At 48.9% G+C, this 19965-nt stretch overlaps 1 protein-coding gene across 1 annotated transcript in view; it reads left to right on the top strand.

Moving 5' to 3' along the window:
- Positions 1-19965, top strand: part of GALNT18 (polypeptide N-acetylgalactosaminyltransferase 18) — a 507876-nt gene that overhangs the window by 82967 nt on the left and 404944 nt on the right. Inside the window, exon 2 of the mRNA XM_040410370.1 lies at positions 15691-15883. Coding sequence (XP_040266304.1) covers positions 15691-15883 — 193 coding nt within the window. The remainder of the gene's footprint in view (positions 1-15690; positions 15884-19965) is intronic.

The raw sequence follows: 19965 nt of genomic DNA, 5'->3' as shown, positions 1-19965 counted from the left end.
GATCCATTAATTGAAAAATTCCCTCTTCGGTATATAACGAGCGGCGCCGAGGAGGGGGCGGCCGCTTCTCCTAATGAGGTTCCCCTTCTGTGCAGGAGACGCCGCGTGGGCCTGGGAGCGGAGAAGAAAGCCTCCTCTTATCGCTTCCTAGGAAAGCTGGGTGACCACCCGCATGGCTGAAGGGACCGCTCCCGCAGAGGTGGTCACCCTGGGAGAAAGCTGGGTGACATTGAACGGACCTGACAGAATGGCAGCAGGGAGGGCACAGTCTGTTTTCGAGATCTCTGCTTGCTGCCAGTGAATGCCAATATCAGCTGCTTCCATTCATAGCTAGATTAAGGACTTAGTACAGCAGGGCACCCAATACTGTCTAAGACTCTATATTCACTGACAGGAAGCAGAGATCTTGGAAATGGGGATGTATTGAAACACAAAGCAAGAAAGGTGAAGAACTTTATGCAGTGATTTCAGGACTGGATAGAAGTGTAAAGTGAGGACAGGTTTTGAGCCTCTGGACTTAAAGGAATGTTCTATTCTGAGACAGCAAGCAGAGATCCTGAACACGCTGAGGAATTGAACCACAAAGTTTATTAGAAAGTTGCAGAACTGGAAGCGTGGTGAGCGCAGCTCTGGGTGTGACTTGTGTCTGGCAGATCTGTAGTCCATCAGTTCGTGCTGTGGCCCCCGGTGCCTCTGATTTTAGATGGGGGGGGGGGGGGGGCGGGTTTCGAGGCAGAGCGGTCTACTGCCCATCATATCACAGGTTATCTGCTCCTTGGAAAGCTGGATGACAGTAAACCTGCCCAAATCCTGCATCGGGCGGTCACCAGTCCGGGACCTAGGAAAGCTGAGTGACATCTGCGTGGTAGTTGTAATAGCCGCCATTTCGGCTGCCACCCAGCTTTCCTGGGATGTCTCTTAGGGAAAAGACAATTATCCAACCAGTCACATGTTCTGGATTATCTGATGCTCTGGGTTGTCAGACACTTTGGGTTGTCGGATGCTCTGGGTCAGGGGATCATAGAAAAGGAACTGGTCCCAGTCACCGGATTATCAGACCTTCTGGATGCTGCAGAATAACACATGGGAAAGCCTGCAGATGCCCTGATCACTCGCTAAACAGACGCCCGCGCTGCGTAGTTTTCTCCTGCACAGTGCAGTGGACGAACTGCGCTAAACCAGCGCCCCTTCATTCTGCACCACTGCAGGGTTATTGCGCTCTCAGTTTGGGCATTTTAACCTTTGACCTTGATGAGTGCTTCACGTTGCGGTTGTTATTGTGGTGGCCCAGAAGGTCCTGCCGCGCTCATCTTACTGCAGGAGTTGCCCTTATGTATGTGTTCAAAGACAGAAGCAGAGGTATTACCTTCCATGGCATGACATCAGAAAGTGCAGCCAAAAATGAACTTGCCAGGGTGAGCATTACTGATGGTTATTAAAGGGGGCTCCCGCTTTTCTGTATCGGAGGCTGAAGCATCTAATGAAAAGTTCTGCAACTTTCTTGGATTATTTTCTAGATCTCCCTTTGCTGTCAGTGAATGGAATGCATCCAGAGACAGAATACCTACTGTATTCAGAGCTAGTCCTGCTCGTTACATTGTATCAAGGCTCTCTCCTCCTCAAGCTTCCTGAGAAGGATGGAAACAATGACTGGTGGGGGTCATTTATCAAACTGGTGTAAAGTAGAACTGGTTTAGTTGCCCATAGCAACCAATCAGATTCCACCTTTGATTTTCCAAAGGAGCTGTAAAAATGGAAGATGGAATATGATTGGTTGCTACGGGCAACTAAGCCAGTTCTCCTTTACACCAATTTGATAAACGACTCCTTGGGTGTTACAATGTATCAGCGTAAACAAAACACAGCTGCTGCACTGACACATTGTAACAAACACATCCCAATGAGAAGAGATTGCGCTGAGAAAGGAGAGCTAGAAGCTGATTGGTTGCGTTGGGTTTGTTTTCATCCCCATCCGCATCAATGGCCACATCCTAATGGACTGGACGGGAGGCAAACCGCACGATGTCCCTATGATAACACTGCAAGAAATCTAGACCGCACGATGTCCCTATGATAACACTGCAAGAAATCCAGACCGCACAATGTCCCTATGATAACACTGCAAGAAATCCAGACCGCACAATGTCCCTATGATAACACTGCAAGAAATCCAGACCGCACAATGTCCCTATGATAACACTGCAAGAAATCCAGACCGCACAATGTCCCTATGATAACACTGCAAGAAATCCAGACCGCACAATGTCCCTATGATAACACTGCAAGAAATCCAGACCGCACAATGTCCCTATGATAACACTGCAAGAAATCCAGACCTCACGCTGTCCTGAGGTCCAGGCAGGGGGTGGTTTATGTCGCCCGATCACGAGATTAGACGTGATGACTTCTGAAAAGCGTCTCCCGGAGCCTCATGTTGCGGGGTCTGGAGGAGGCGTCCAGTGAGTGACAGCCGGGGAGATGGAAGGACCCCGATGCTCTCCGCAGCCGCCATCCTGATAAGTAAATTCCTGAACATGGCCGCTTTAATCCCTATCCAATCCCCCTCATCAAAATACAATTTCTCGCTCTGCGGCCTCGCACATCCAGCGATAACCATAGCGCGGCCGCCATGGCCCAGAGGCTCCGCTAATACAAGACTGGGAAGTGGAAGGTTCCAGGAATCGATGACCACCGGGGAAATTCCTTCAGACGTGCAGCAGAATAATCACCTGCGAGCTCTGAGCGCTGTGCGGAATGATGGCCGCCATCACCCGCTTCCCAGGGGTCCTCACCCAGCTGCGTGAAGACCCTCAGCGCACTAGAACGCAGAATGTTCTCATTTCATATTCCTGCCCCCCTCATTGCTGTGTGTGCATCAGTCTTCATGCATCAGGAGGCTCAGGATGAGCCCATCTGAATGGGGCTTGCAGAAATCCATGCACCGCCTGCTGACACGGCCCCGGTCACACACGGAATACTTCGATTAGTCACATGCAGGCGGTCGGCTGCGGTTTCCCGCTCGCCCCAGCGGTGCTCCTCCCTGTTGTCGCGCTATAAATACTTGCGTTTGGGATTTTTCTCCATTTGCCGAGTTGATGAGGAGTTTTCTGAAACCTCCGGAGGGAAGGAGCCGCGGATGAAGCGGAGACATGGAGGACGACCGCCGGCGACGCGGGAAAACCCACACGCTATAGTCAGGAGGCATTCTATAGGATTTATATTAACTCCATCATCGCCACCGAGCAGGCGATAGCCCGTGACCATACAGTGTACGTATTGTGTGGCTGCAGGTACCGCCTATTCCCCTGAACCCCCCCCCCCCACCCATTCCTCCCGTAAAATACTCTGTGCTGCTGTGGACCCTGCATCTTCCAGCTGGCAACTTGCCTTCTGAGACCTCCGACAAGCTTCGTGCATTCATATGCTGAAATACTCTGTGGTGCTGAAGAACTCTTCAGTCTGTGAGATGAGCATCCTCCCCTCTGCTGAAATACTCTGTGCTGCTGGGGACCTTTCTCTTCCTACTGTGTAAGGCCGCATACACATGACCATATCCGTTTTTCTGTCTTCAAATCGTGGATCTGCACATTACAGATGGTGTTCCGGTTGAGTCGGCATTTTTTGTGGGCCTGTTGACTTCAATGGGTTCGTAGTCCGCTTTTTGCAGGACGTGTTCTTTTCACGGAGCGGACATACGGATGTGGAAAGCACGTGGATCATGGATGTGCTTTCTGCAAAAAGACCACCGACCCATTGAAAACAATGGGTCCCCAAATCCGAGCGGCACGCAGACGGCATCTGCAGACCGCAAAACGGATACGGTCGTGTGCATGGGGTCTTAGTCTCATTCTGACAACTCTCAAAAGATCAATGCATTTGAATGCTGAAATACTTTGTGCAGCTGTGGAATGTGCTCCTTCCACTTTGCAACTTTCTGCCTGTCCCCAACTGACCAGCACCTTCCTCTCCTGAAATACTCTGTGCTGCTGGGGACCCTGCTCCAGCACATGCAGGTGGCAGTGCGTCACGATCCAGTCCTCAGACCCTGTTCCAGTCACACAGACGATGCCCCCCGGTGGACTAGATGCAGACGCGCGGTTTGACAGTTAATTAATGCTCGGATTATAATTAGAAATGGTAATGGCCGCCATTAGCTGACGGAGAATGTGTTTGCTTTTGCTTGGTGATGGCGAGGTAACGCGCCCGTCCTGCTCCGTCACATTGTGCAAGGGATCACAGGAAAACTTTAATAGCGCAATAAAGTCTCTGAATGTCACATAACGGTTCCCCGGGGCCCAGTGTACGGAACGTAATGAAATGTGTCAGTGATAACTGAGATTATGCAGGCACCAGTGGATGTCAGGTGACATTGCTGCATCGGATTCCGCGCTCACAGGAAAGAAACATTGTATCCCAATTCTGTAACACCAAGAGATACAATGTGTCTGTCCACAAGAGCATAAACCTCCAAACAATATGTGCGAACCCCGGTCACAGAAACGCAGGCGGCCATTTAATAAGTGAAAACAATCTTTATTGGAAATACTCAATAAAACACATATATGGAGTCGCAAAATTCCATGGGATAAAACGTACATAAGAGACGGCCAATAACTAATCGTGTACGTAGGAGAAGCAGAATGTATACAAGGCAATCGCCCCGATATTACAAGAGAACGGCTTCCACATAATGGCCACTAGCCAAAAAAAGTGCGTAACAATAGTGCCAAGGAAAACCGGAAAATGGTAAAGCTCCTCACCAGATCACGAAAACGTGGTCACAGCCACATCAGCCATCCCAGTGTCCCTTACTCACCTACGCGTTTCGCCTGATGGCAGTGGAATGGTTGCCATATTTATATCCGGTGCATTATACTAAACCACAGGCGCCTGTGGGTCACGTATACGCCATGTCGCTCAGCACATGACCGCAATTCACAGCGATCATTGGCGCAACTAGTTTATCATCCCTTGCCACGTCATGTTGGGTCGGGGTAAGTCACGTGGATGCGAGCGGTTATTGGTACAATATGTCCAGCCCCTTGTGACAGCTCTGCCGACCTCCAACATGACCGCCCAGTACGCCCTCGCTTATGTACGTTTTATCCCACGGAATTTTGTAGACTCCATATATGTGTTTTATTGAGTATTTCCAATAAAGATTTTTTTCGCTTATTAAATGGCCGCCTGCGTTTCTGTGACCGGGGTACGCACATATTGTTTGGAGGTTTATGATGGGTGTTTTATGTGGCCCCGATAGGTCACCCTTATAGGGTCTTGGCCACAAGAACACTTAAATGGGCAATCCAACCAATCCAGATCCAGTCCTGCCCACAGCTGAGAGGTCGCTACAGTTGTATCCAGTCAGCCCAGATTCCAGACTGATACATTGTAACAAACCTATCGGGAGAGGAGAGAGTAAGCAAATCCGACTACATTAATGGATCTCAGAAGAAGTATTCTGATGGCGGCCATATTGGTTGTCACCCAGCTTTCCCAGGAGCACAAAGCAGAGGACGCCTCAGATTTCTTATCCATTTTTGGTGGAAATGCTCCAACTTAATATATTGTAGATAATGGGCGAGACACCTGATTGACGGACGTCCTTGCCTGCGGAGAACGCCATCACCCCCTGGGACCCTTGTTCATAGAAATAATAAGATTCCTGGTTGAGTCTGTATGGAGCAATGACCCAGTGTTATCGTAATAGGGGGGCACAGAACATACGAGACCCCCTCATAGACCGGCGGCTGACTGACTCTGCTGCAAGAAACCCCATGGAGTCACCTGACTGCGCCAAACAATCGATAAGCACTTTACCTAAATGTCACTAAATAAAATGTCTATTTAAGATCAGAACGACCTTGTCTGTAATGGAGCAATTGTTTCATATGTTCCTTCTCGTCTCTGAAGGTTCCGGCCATTACATCTCCGGCCTGACATTTACAGTGTGGAAGATTAGGACCGAGACTGGAAATGCACTCATTGGTTGAGGCGTCTCTTTTAGTGCAGTAAATTAGTTTTGTTGGGCTCTTTTAAGAATCAACGATTTACCTCAACGCTGCAAAAAGGTTTCTTAAAGGGGCAAGTCCAGTCATAACTGATATTATTATTACAAGAATATAACTACCGGTACTATAATACTGCTCCTATATACAAGAATATAACTACTATAATACTGCTCCTATATACAAGAATATAACTACTATAATACTGCTCCTATATACAGGAATATAACTACTATAATACTGCTCCTATGTACAAGAATATAACTACTATAATACTGCTCCTATGTACAAGAATATAACTACTATAATACTGCCTCCTATATACAAGAATATAACTACTATAATACTGCTCCTATGTACAAGAATATAACTACTATAATACTGCCTCCTATATACAAGAATATAACTACTATAATACTGCTCCTATGTACAAGAATATAACTACTATAATACTACTCCTATGTACAAGAATATAACTACTATAATACTACTCCTATGTACAAGAATATAACTACTATAATACTGCTCCTATGTACAAGAATATAACTACTATAATACTACTCCTATGTACAAGAATATAACTACTATAATACTGCTCCTATGTACAGGAATATAACTACTATAATACTGCTCCTATGTACAAGGATATAACTACTATAATACTGCTCCTATGTACAGGAATATAACTACTATAATACTGCTCCTATGTACAGGAATATAACTACTATAATACTGCTCCTATGTACAAGGATATAACTACTATAATACTGCCTCCTATGTACAGGGATATAACTACTATAATACTGCTCCTATGTACAAGAATATAACTACTATAATACTGCTCCTATGTACAGGAATATAACTGCTATAATACTGCTCCTATGTACAGGAATATAACTACTATAATACTGCTCCTATGTACAAGAATATAACTACTATAATACTGCTCCTATGTACAGGAATATAACTGCTATAATACTGCTCCTATGTACAAGAATATAACTGCTATAATACTGCTCCTATGTACAAGAATATAACTACTATAATACTGCTCCTATGTACAAGAATATAACTACTATAATACTGCTCCTATGTACAGGAATATAACTGCTATAATACTGCTCCTATGTACAGGAATATAACTGCTATAATTCTGCCTCCTATGTACTTTTTTTCACTATTTCATATCATGGTGTTTTGCAGGTTTGCGGTGTCTTTAGTCCGGTCTGTGTCAGTATATTATGTAGCTGTTATGTTGGGAGTTCCGTTATACTACATCTATGTACATCTTCTATGTGTGGGTTTTGTTGTCTGTATTTCCAGTGATTTATATGGCGGTTCGGCGCTGACCGCTGTGCAGTAGACATGGGCGCTCTGCGTCCCCCCGCTCTATAGGTACAGATTCCTCCTGACATTCCCAGACGTTGACTTTCCGCCCCTCGCCGACCGCGGTTTTACTTTTGTCAGAATTGTCTATAAAACCTGCGACCCTGAGCGCTCTGCTAATGAAGAGCTGACGGAGCGCGATATCGACATCCATCGCCTCTTGTACAATTTGTATTTCTTCGGTTTTTCTTGGCCTGGCACCGCGCAGCGCTCGCCGAGGACTGTGGGGAAATTAGCGCGGTTTATATTGCTGTGTGCTTGATTTAGGCTGAGAATGTCGCTACCCCTCCCCCGCTGCGGATCAGGAGGTTCTCCCTCTGCTTTACCTTCATTTACAATGCAGACTGAGGTTCGGGCTGGAGACGCGGTGACCCCATTACTGTAAATGGGGTCACCTCTGGTGTGAGCAGAGCAGGACTAGAGATTGTGGACTGTGTCCTTAATACGATTTCTTGCGCCTTTTTGGCAGTCGTTGCGTCGCTGGTGACGCCTCCCCTCCCCCCCAGGGTTCCTGAATGTCCAACACCTCGTCACCTTCTGCTTGTTCCTGCGATGGAGCGCTCCGAATCCTTATAGAATTCAGGCTAGCCGCAGCCACCACTAGAGGGCGCTCCATGCATAGGGTTTTTACAGCACATTCTATGGTAACACCGTTTGCTGGGAGCTCCCTCTAGTGGTGGCTGCAGGTAGGCACAGTTATGTCATTGAGCTGTCTGACAATGCAGAGGATTTGGAGCTCTGTATCAGAACACTGAGGCTCCCCCGCCCCTTTAAGGATGACCTGCTTCAGTAAGTGATTGCCTTTCCTATATAATGTGATGAGGGCAGGCAGGTCCCATTGTAAACGGATTCAGTGCGGAGGGTTGGACCTGTTTAGATGACCGTTTGCTTTATGGAGTTGCTATTTGAGCAGTTTCCCAGTTCTGTATGGATGGTGCGTCCTGTGGCCGCTTCCTTGATTTCAGGTTATTATTGCTGCTGTTACTGCGAGGGAAGAACAATCAGCTGGGAACAGTATTGGTTTCCTCTAGAAGATAATGGGAGCAGTTGTTTTAGGCACTGCTATTTAAGCAATTTTCTTCAATATTGTAAACCTTCGATCAGTAGCTGATCCTGTAGAGTCTCGTTTTATAATTCTGCTCATGATGTGTTAATTAGAAGATTGTTTGCTAAAAAGCAGCTCGGAGGCGGGGCTTGGTATTCAGCCCCGCCCCTGCTTAACCTTCACTTGCTATCCTGCTGTGTGGCAAAGAGGTGTGTAGGATGCTGGGGCCCAAGTGCTGCCATTGTGGGATTGTATTGGATTAACCCTTTCACAGCCCTTCAGGTTGCTATCAGTTTCCTCTCGAAGATAATGGGAGCAGTTGTTTTAGGCGCTGCTATTCCGGAGCTGCTCCTGCAGATTCTCATTTATAACTCAGTGTGTGGCATTGCGGCTGGGCTCCATTGAAGTGACTGGCGCTGAGCTGCAGTACCGCGCACAACCTGCGTATTTGGAGGAAAGCAGCCATTTGAAAAAAAAATTGTTTTTTTACATCCCCTTTAGATGTTGAGGAGTTTTTCATCCTGTAGCTGAACTGTTGGTTAGAAAATCTTTGCACTCCTCGGTAAAACATCATTTACACGGTGCACGCCGCTCTCACGCTGTGCTCGCCGCTCTCACGCTGTGCAGGCCGCTCTCACGCTGTGCAGGCCGCTCTCACGCTGTGCAGGCCGCTCTCACGCTGTGCAGGCCGCTCTCACGCTGTGCACACGCGCCACTCACGCCCGCGCTGTGCACACGCGCCACTCACGCCCGCGCTGTGCACACGCGCCACTCACGCCCGCGCTGTGCACACGCGCCACTCACGCCCGCGCTGTGCACACGCGCCACTCACGCCCGCGCTGTGCACACGCGCCACTCACGCCCGCGCTGTGCACACGCGCCACTCACGCCCACGCTGTGCACACGCGCCACTCACGCCCACGCTGTGCACACGCGCCACTCACGCCCACGCTGTGCACACGCGCCACTCACGCCCACGCTGTGCACACGCGCCACTCACGCCCACGCTGTGCACACGCGCCACTCACGCCCACGCTGTGCACACGCGCCACTCACGCCCACGCTGTGCACACGCGCCACTCACGCCCACGCTGTGCACACGCGCCACTCACGCCCACGCTGTGCACACGCGCCACTCACGCCCACGCTGTGCACACGCGCCACTCACGCCCACGCTGTGCACACGCGCCACTCACGCCCACGCTGTGCACACGCGCCACTCACGCCCACGCTGTGCACACGCGCCACTCACGCCCACGCTGTGCACACGCGCCACTCACGCCCACGCTGTGCACACGCGCCACTCACGCCCACGCTGTGCACACGCGCCACTCACACACCACATGCATGTTCATTAAGTGTCTGTGTGCTGTCATCTGCAGCATGATGAGCTGTCAATCAGTGTAGAGCCCCGCCCACAGCGAGCAGCTCAGCATTGTACGCCCGGCCGGGATGCTCTGTGATCTCAGCAGTTTATTATAACGCTTGTATCTTGCCCCCCCCCCCCCTCCCCGATTTGTGGCCCCTGTGAATTGCCGCTGTCCTTTCCTCGGTCAGCCCCTCGTCCAGGAGTCGGCGTGTTTACCCATTTTTGCTCTCCTTTTCCTCCCCGACTATTACGTCTGCTAATCTTCCCTCGCTCCGGCTCTAATCACATTAGGGAATTGATCGCAGTTCAGCTGTATAATGCAAATATGCAATTTCAGTAAAAGGGGTAATCGCTTCTAGATGCTTGCCGCTGCTCCGTAATTGCTGCCGGTGCGTTTTAAAGGTGCAGTTAGAGTGCGGGGGTAATAAGCAGGAGGCACTCAGCTGTGTAATGGTCGGGTATGGGTGCAATTTAGGACTTCCCTTTAATAACCCACCGCCCCTTTACGTCTTTCCTGAGGCCGCGGATACAGGATGGGAACGAGACCGGAGATGTCGCCGCTCCTTCCCTCTGTGTGATCTTCTACCGATCATCAGTTACGCCATATTTCTTTACTCCAGTCACATCCAAAGCTGCATTCACAATTATGCTTTCCATTCTCTTAGGCTGCAGTACGGACCCCTACTTGTTCAGTATCTGTACACATCATGCTCTGCTGTGTTGCATTGTGGGAGATGTAGTGTTTACATCCGTCACTTGACCAGTAAGACCCACCTGGCAGCCTGCATTCTGCACACACCATCTCTGCAGCCCCCAAGCTCATACTGTACAGGCCTGCTGGTCAGCCCCTGCGGGTTCAGTGTCTGAGCTGCACTGCTGCATTGTGGGAGCTGCAGTCTCCGCATCTGCACTAGACCAGTGAGGCCCAGCGGGCAGCTTGGGTTCTGCGTGACCCAGGATCAGCACATCCATATGCCAAGTTTTCTGGCCAACCATAAAGAAGGGCACCCGCTCTCTGCCCTTGTGCCCATGGATCGGCAGTTTTGCATGTGGTCTGTGTTGTAGGCAGTGCTGCCTTATGCAATGCATTACATGTTAGGAATATGTCAGTCAACAGAATTGTGAGTACAGCTCTGGAGGTGACTGTAGTATAAGACCCCAGATCATTGCCTCTCTTCACCATGATCAGAAACAATCACCTAGATTGTATCTCGTAAAAACGAAGAACTCTATCAAAGTGCAATCCCTCCTTATTTAAAAAATACCTTTTATTTGATACGTTTAAAATATAACAAAAAATAACAAGCCTAAATTTATAGAAAACCTGGACCTCGGAGCGATCCGGATATGAACAGGCGGGTGCTATTTCCTCGCGGTTAGAAGACGCCTCTACCTTGATGTTCTGGGATGTGGGGCCACAATTCGTACTGTCCCTGTAACTCACCCTGCCTACAGGCAGAGCACCCACCCCGAGAGGGGCGACCCCCGCTCTCGGGGGCCAAACCCTTTCTGTAGCTGATCAAACCCTAATGACGAGATGAATCCTGTCCCATTGGTGTGTGTCCAAAACGTCCCGACGCTGCACTTCCCCAGTACGAAAACTGCTTCCTCGGGGGGGACACAAAAATCATAAAAAAAGTCTGTTCGGTGACCACTGAAGTATTGAGGCTGATGGATGTGGGCAGCATGTACGTCGCCTCCATATATACAGATACGTCTCCCTATAATGGGGAATAGACGCTGTTCCCGGCTCAGATAAGGGCGCCTTAAATACATGGGGTCTCATGAGGACCCTCCCCGTGTATGTGGTCCGGATAAGCAGTATACGGATTAGATACACGTTGGTACGTCTCATGTTAGACACAATTGTCATAGAAATATCTTAAAAATTACCCCCATGGACGTCTGGTTTCGATTAAATCAGACGATCAACGCCGCCGAGGAACGCAAATGTGCTCCACCGGCCAGTCAGGAGTTAGACACCCGCCGCTGTGGAACGCACATGCGTTGCATCAGCCATCCAGATATATATATACAATGCAGCATCCTGGAGCGCAGCGTGCTCCATTCACGTGGAACGCAAATGCACTCCCCATACAGGAAACCTAGAATGACATGTGTATTATGCCAAGGTACGCAATTTATAGGTGGGACCCGGGTGGGCTCCTCCGATGATTGTATTTAACCTCTAGATTCCTGGAATATAGGACCTGGGATGGGTCACTCCAGCTTGGTTATATAGATACAAATACCTGACCAATATGGAAATATGACCTGAAGGGGATGACGCGGCGCTGAAAGGAGGGTCCGAACAATGATACCTGCCCTATCTAATAAAGGGGATTATTCATTCAGTCTCCTACGATATCGACACAAATATGATAATCGTACAAATCGCTAAAACTAACAAGGGATCCGTTCTGATCTGATTTATCTTCGTTATGTTCATGTCCCAATCAGCGGACGGGGGAATAACGTGATAGAAAATCTACTGAAAGAAAGTTGCTGATTTGAACCCTCTGGGTACACTGCTCTCAGTCTGTAGGGCCATTAGGTCTCTGTAAGATCTTCTTGTCCCAATCCCCTTTCCGAGGAGAGGGACTGATCGCTTCTATTACCTGAAATCTAAGATCCCCCTGGATTTCCTTTATGATGTTGGAGCACATGATTCGCCATTGGGGTAAGTGGTCCCCAATCCTTCTCCTTGGTCACATTTTGTTTTACATACTGTGGACGAGGCGGTCTTTGATCTCCCCCTACGAAATGTGATCGCCGGTCTGGGGGTTAGATCCTGATCTAAGGATATCCCAGTGTTTCCTGAGAATCTCGTAGATTTCCTTATGTGCATTGTCAAATGTCCCTATACCTCTAGTCGAGTTTGGTTGCTTTAATAATTTCTCTGGGTTCCTTTCTATCCAGAGAGGGGAGGGTCTGTTGGGCTCCTGTGGGGGAGGGTCTGTGGGCTCCTGTGGGGGAGGGTCTGTTGGGCTCCTGTGGGGGAGGGTCTGTTGGGCTCCTGTGGGGGAGGGTCTGTTGGGCTCCTGTGGGGGAGGGTCTGTTGGGCTCCTGTGGGGGAGGGTCTGTTGGGCTCCTGTGGGGGAGCGTCTGTTGGGCTCCTGTGGGGGAGCGTCTGTTGGGCTCCTGTGGGGGAGGGTCTGTTGGGCTCCTGTGGGGGAGGGTCTGTTGGGCTCCTGTGGGGGAGGGTCTGTTGGGCTCCTGTGGGGGAGGGTCTGTTGGGCTCCTGTGGGGGAGGGTCTGTTGGGCTCCTGTGGGGGAGGGTCTGTTGGGCTCCTGTGGGGGAGGGTCTGTTGGGCTCCTGTGGGGGAGGGTCTGTTGGGCTCCTGTGGGGGGGGGTCTGTTGGGCTCCTGTGGGGGAGGGTCTGTTGGGCTCCTGTGGGGGAGGGTCTGTTGGGCTCCTGTGGGGGAGGGTCTGTTGGGCTCCTGTGGGGGAGGGTCTGTTGGGCTCCTGTGGGGGAGCGTCTGTTGGGCTCCTGTGGGGGAGGGTCTGTTGGGCTCCTGTGGGGGAGGGTCTGTTGGGCTCCTGTGGGGGAGCGTCTGTTGGGCTCCTCTGGGGGAGGGTCTGTTGGGCTCCTCTGGGGGAGGGTCTGTTGGGCTCCTCTGGGGGAGGGTCTGTTGGGCTCCTCTGGGGGAGGGTCTGTTGGGCTCCTCTGGGGGAGGGTCTGTTGGGCTCCTCTGGGGGAGGGTCTGTTGGGCTCCTCTGGGGGAGGGTCTGTTGGGCTCCTCTGGGGGAGGGTCTGTTGGGCTCCTGTGGCAGGTGGTATTCAGGAAATAATGTAGCACGATGAAACGTAATAATGTGAGGACAAATTCATTATGTGGGCGAAACTGTGTTCCCCTAGTTTCAAGATAGTATTGTACCGCTTTGAGACCCCATTCATGTGGTATCTTCTGTAGGGGGCTTCAGCATCGACCCCTCCACAGCAATACCCTGTGTCCAAGAGAAGATCCGTGGTGTCTCTAATATATGGTGGTAAAGAAGTCCCAAAGGAAGGCAGAATTGGGAGAGCGCCCCAGACCCGGTTGGTCTGCCCTTTTTGTGCCTCTTCATGTCCTGATCGCTCCATGGTCCAGGTTTTCTATAGGTTTAGGTTTGTTATAATTTTTGGTCATTAGGGGTATTTTCAATATCTTCACCATGATGCATAGATTTAACCTGTAAAATGATGATCATTAGTCTCTTCCAGTCTGGTTAATAATTGATGCGGCTCGTAACTTCCAGGAGCGCGGGGCGGGCAGCATGTGATTTTCTGGAAGCACTTCACATAAAAGTTCTTTTCTGAAAGTTCGAGTCCAGATTCTTGAGGAATCAGCACAAAGTACATTTCAAGCTGATGCATAATTAAAGGATTCTTATCGTGCAGTCAGCACTGCCTCCCTTTATCCAGTATTCATTATATTGAGGACCCCGTACCTTTAAGAGTCGGTTCAGTCAAGGTGAATTGTATCAAATATTCATTAAGGGGATACTTTGTTTGCAGAGGGGTCCTTGCAGGTCACAGGGCGTAGGTCATGGAGCACTACTTGCTCTGGTGCTTTGGGTTGTGCTGGGAGTTGTAGTTTTCCAGTTGCCAGAGACCTGGGAATCCTCTGTTTACTACCGAGCTATCCGGGGGCCCTATGGATGCAGCAAATGGAACCCTTCAACAATGTTCATCCTGTTCTTCCTGGTTCTTGACTATGTCAGATGTACAGTAAGGGCTTGAGAGGGCTGGAATCAGGGATAATGGGAGTGATACATTGGGTGTGATGAGACTATATTGTGAGCTCTTGGGGGCAGGTTGTGAATAAATACGTGCGGTATATGGCACCGTTCTATAAATCTCGGACTCCTTCCTCTTCTCCTGCGCAGTTATGCAGGAAATCGTCTAAATTTGCAGATTTACATTGTAACGGATCCCTGGCACCCCAACTGGGTACCCCCTCTTGACACCGTAACCACTGCCGACCCCACGGACCGCCGCAGCTTGGTCGGGGTCTCACCGTCTCCTACCCACCCTGGACCTACGACAAGGCTCCAGTGGGTGAACCTCTCTTCCTTCAGAGAGCGATGCAGGAACAGCTCTTCAGAGCGCCGGGATATAGCCGGGAGTATACAGCGTATAGCAATCCCCAGTGTAGATGCAGCCTTTCCCCCACACAGGAGACGAGGCTCTATGCTGAGGGTAAAGCAGGAACTGTTCAATGAGGGCTACATGTCAGCCTTTTATGCAGGTCTTCCAGCAAGGGACCCTCCCCCTGGGGACCTTGTGGAAGACTGAGACAGTTTATACATTAGCCAATCACACGCATTTACAGTATGGAAACACTCCCGGCAATTGTACACAACCCCCCCTCTGCCTGTGATACAATTAACAAACACAATGGGCTCTGCCTGTGATACAATTAACAAACACAATGGGCTCTGCCTGTGATACAATTAACAAACACAATGGGCTCTGCCTGTGATACAATTAATAAACACAATGGGCTCTGCCTGTGATACAATTAATAAACACAATGGGCTCTGCCTGTGATACAATTAACAAACACAATGGGCTCTGCCTGTGATACAATTAATAACCACAATGGGCTCTGCCTGTGATACAATTAATAAACACAATGGGCTCGGCCTGTGATACAATTAATAAACACAATGGGCTAACTTAATCACTCACAGGCAGAAAACACACATTTTTCCCAAAACACAGAAATCACCCCAAAGCCCCACATATCCCCATAATGTATACATCCCTGGATAGCTCTGATCTTGGCGAACAACCAGCAACTGCGGAACAAACAGACAAATCAGGTTTTATATAGTAATCCAAAGGCAGAAAGGTCTGCAACATACATTTTAAACTAAATTCTGTTTTTCGTTGCAGAAACCCCGCAGAAAGCTGAGGAGACCGCGGCGGAGCCCTTCACAGACTCCTCCCTCTTCGCACATTGGGGTCAGGACCTGAGCCCCGAGCAGCGGAGGATCGCCCTGAAGCAGTTCCAGTATTATGGTTACAACGCTTACCTGAGCGACCGGCTGCCCATGGACAGACCCCTGCCTGACCTGAGGCCTGCCGGGTGAGTGGCCACCTACCAGACCGCCCAGGGAGCCCCTGTATCTCAGCAGGCGGTATCACACAGGATAGGATTAGATACACAGCTCAGCAGACAGTATCACACAGGACAGGATTAGATACACAGCTCAGCAGACAGTATCACACAGGATAGGATTAGATACACAGCTCAGCAGACAGTATCACACAGGATAGGATTAGATACACAGCTCAGCAGGCAGTATCACACAGGATAGGATTAGATACACAGCTCAGCAGACAGTATCACACAGGATAGGATTAGATACACAGCTCAGCAGGCAGTATCACACAGGATAGGATTAGATACACAGCTCAGCAGGCAGTATCACACAGGATAGGATTAGATACACAGCTCAGCAGACAGTATCACACAGGATAGGATTAGATACACAGCTCAGCAGACAGTATCACACAGGATAGGATTAGATACGCAGCTCAGCAGACAGTATCACACAGGATAGGATTAGATACACTGCTCAGCAGACTGTATCACACAGGATAGGATTAGATACACAGCTCAGCAGACTGTATCACACAGGATAGGATTAGATACACTGCTCAGCAGACTGTATCACACAGGATAGGATTAGATACACTGCTCAACAGACAGTTTCACACAGGATTAGATACACAGCTCAGCAGACAGTATCACACAGGATAGGATTAGATACACTGCTCAGCAGACTGTATCACACAGGATAGGATTAGATACACTGCTCAACAGACAGTTTCACACAGGATAGGATTAGATACGCAGCTCAGCAGACAGTATCACACAGGATAGGATTAGATACACTGCTCAGCAGGCAGTATCACACAGGATAGGATTAGATACACTGCTCAGCAGACTGTATCACACAGGATAGGATTAGATACACAGCTCAGCAGGCAGTATCACACAGGATAGGATTAGATACACAGCTCAGGACACAGTATCACACAGGATAGGATTAGATACACAGCTCAGGACACAGTATCACACAGGATAGGATTAGATACACAGCTCAGCAGACAGTATCACACAGGACAGGATTAGATACACCGCTCAGCAGACAGTATCACACATGACAGGATTAGATACACCGCTCAGCAGACAGTATCACACAGGATAGGATTAGATACACAGCTCAGCAGACTGTATCACACAGGATAGGATTAGATACACAGCTCAGCAGACAGTATCACACAGGAGAGGATTAGATACACAGCTCAGCAGGAAGTATCACACAGGACAGGATTAGATACACAGCTCAGCAGGCAGTATCACACAGGATAGGATTAGATACACAGTTCAGCAGGCAGTATCACACAGGATAGGATTAGATACACAGTTCAGCAGGCAGTATCACACAGGATAGGATTAGATACACAGTTCAGCAGGCAGTATCACACAGGATAGGATTAGATGCACAGCTCAGCAGGCAGTATCACACAGGATAGGATGAGATACACAGCTCAGCAGACTGTATCACACAGGATAGGATTAGATACACTGCTCAGCAGACAGTATCACACAGGATTAGATACACAGGTCAGCAGACAGTATCACACAGGATAGGATTAGATACACAGCTCAGCAGACAGTATCACACAGGATAGGATTAGATACACAGCTCAGCAGACAGTATCACACAGGATTAGATACACAGGTCAGCAGACAGTATCACACAGGATTAGATACACAGGTCAGCAGACAGTATCACACAGGATAGGATTAGATACACAGCTCAGCAGATGGTATCACACAGGATTAGATACACAGGTCAGCAGGCAGTATCACATAGGATTAGATACACAGCTCAGCAGACTGTATCACACAGGATAGGATTAGATACACAGCTCAGCAGACAGTATCACACAGGATAGGATTAGATACACAGCTCAGCAGACAGTATCACACAGGATAGGATTAGATACACCGCTCAGCAGACAGTATCACACAGGATAGGATTAGATACACAGCTCAGCAGACAGTATCACACAGGATTAGATACACAGGTCAGCAGACAGTATCACACAGGATAGGATTAGATACACAGCTCAGCAGACAGTATCACACAGGATTAGATACACAGGTCAGCAGACAGTATCACACAGGATAGGATTAGATACACAGCTCAGCAGACAGTATCACACAGGATTAGATACATAGCTCAGCAGACGGTATCACACAGGATTAGATACACAGGTCAGCAGACAGTATCACACAGGATAGGATTAGATACACAGCTCAGCAGGCAGTATCACACGTGGTAGGATTAGATACACAGCTCAGCAGGCAGTATCACACATGGTAGGATTAGATACACAGCTCAGCAGACATTATCACACAGGATAGGATTAGATACACAGCTCAGCAGACAGTATCACACAGGATAGGATTAGATACACCGCTCAGCAGACAGTATCACACATGGTAGGATTAGATACACAGCTCAGCAGACAGTATCACACAGGATAGGATTAGATACACAGCTCAGCAGACAGTATCACACAGGATAGGATTAGATACACCGCTCAGCAGACAGTATCACACAGGATAGGATTAGATACACAGCTCAGCAGACAGTATCACACAGGATTAGATACACAGGTCAGCAGACAGTATCACACAGGATAGGATTAGATACACAGCTCAGCAGACAGTATCACACAGGATAGGATTAGATACACAGCTCAGCAGGCAGTATCACACAGGATAGGATTAGATACACAGCTCAGCAGACATTATCACACAGGATAGGATTAGATACACAGCTCAGCAGACAGTATCACACAGGATAGGATTAGATACACAGCTCAGCAGACAGTATCACACAGGATAGGATTAGATACACAGCTCAGCGGGCAGTATCACACAGGATAGGATTAGATACACAGCTCAGCAGACAGTATCACACAGGATAGGATTAGATACACAGCTCAGCAGACAGTATCACACAGGATTAGATACACAGCTCAGCAGACAGTATCACACAGGATTAGATACACAGCTCAGCAGACAGTATCACACAGGATTAGATACACAGCTCAGCAGACCGTATCACACAGGATTAGATACACAGCTCAGCAGACAGTATCACACAGGATAGGATTAGATACACCGCTCAGCAGACAGTATCACACAGGATAGGATTAGATACACAGCTCAGCAGACAGTATCACACAGGATTAGATACACAGGTCAGCAGACAGTATCACACAGGATAGGATTAGATACACAGCTCAGCAGACAGTATCACACAGGATAGGATTAGATACACAGCTCAGCAGGCAGTATCACACAGGATAGGATTAGATACACAGCTCAGCAGACATTATCACACAGGATAGGATTAGATACACAGCTCAGCAGACAGTATCACACAGGATAGGATTAGATACACCGCTCAGCAGACAGTATCACACAGGATAGGATTAGATACACAGCTCAGCAGACAGTATCACACAGGATTAGATACACAGCTCAGCAGACAGTATCACACAGGATTAGATACACAGCTCAGCAGACAGTATCACACAGGATTAGATACACAGCTCAGCAGACCGTATCACACAGGATTAGATACACAGCTCAGCAGACAGTATCACACAGGATAGGATTAGATACACAGCTCAGCAGACAGTATCACACAGGACAGGATTAGATACACAGCTCAGCAGACAGTATCACACAGGATAGGATTAGATACACAGCTCAGCAGACAGTATCACACAGGACAGGATTAGATACACAGCTCAGCAGACAGTATCACACAGGACAGGATTAGATACACAGCTCAGCAATCAGTGGGGGCCCTCTTCGTCAGGTGCGATGTCCTCATACAGTTCATGCGCTGCCGCGTCCATTGCCCAGGTGATACCGCTCTGGATCCAGGGTCCTCCTTTTGTTCCTGCCCAAGCGCCCGCTGGCTGTGCAGACCCCTGATATCACATGGACAGAAGGGCAGGACTTGCCGCACCGTTCTTACCGCACCCTGAGGATATGACACCAGGCGCTGCCGCCGACCTTCTCTCCGTTATACAAGGCTTAGATACAACACTTCAGCCTACAGTATCAAACGT

This window comes from Bufo bufo, chromosome 10 (assembly GCF_905171765.1).
Source record: "Bufo bufo chromosome 10, aBufBuf1.1, whole genome shotgun sequence".
NCBI classification, from domain to species: domain Eukaryota; kingdom Metazoa; phylum Chordata; class Amphibia; order Anura; family Bufonidae; genus Bufo; species Bufo bufo.
This window is presented reverse-complemented; position numbering and strand designations above follow the sequence as displayed.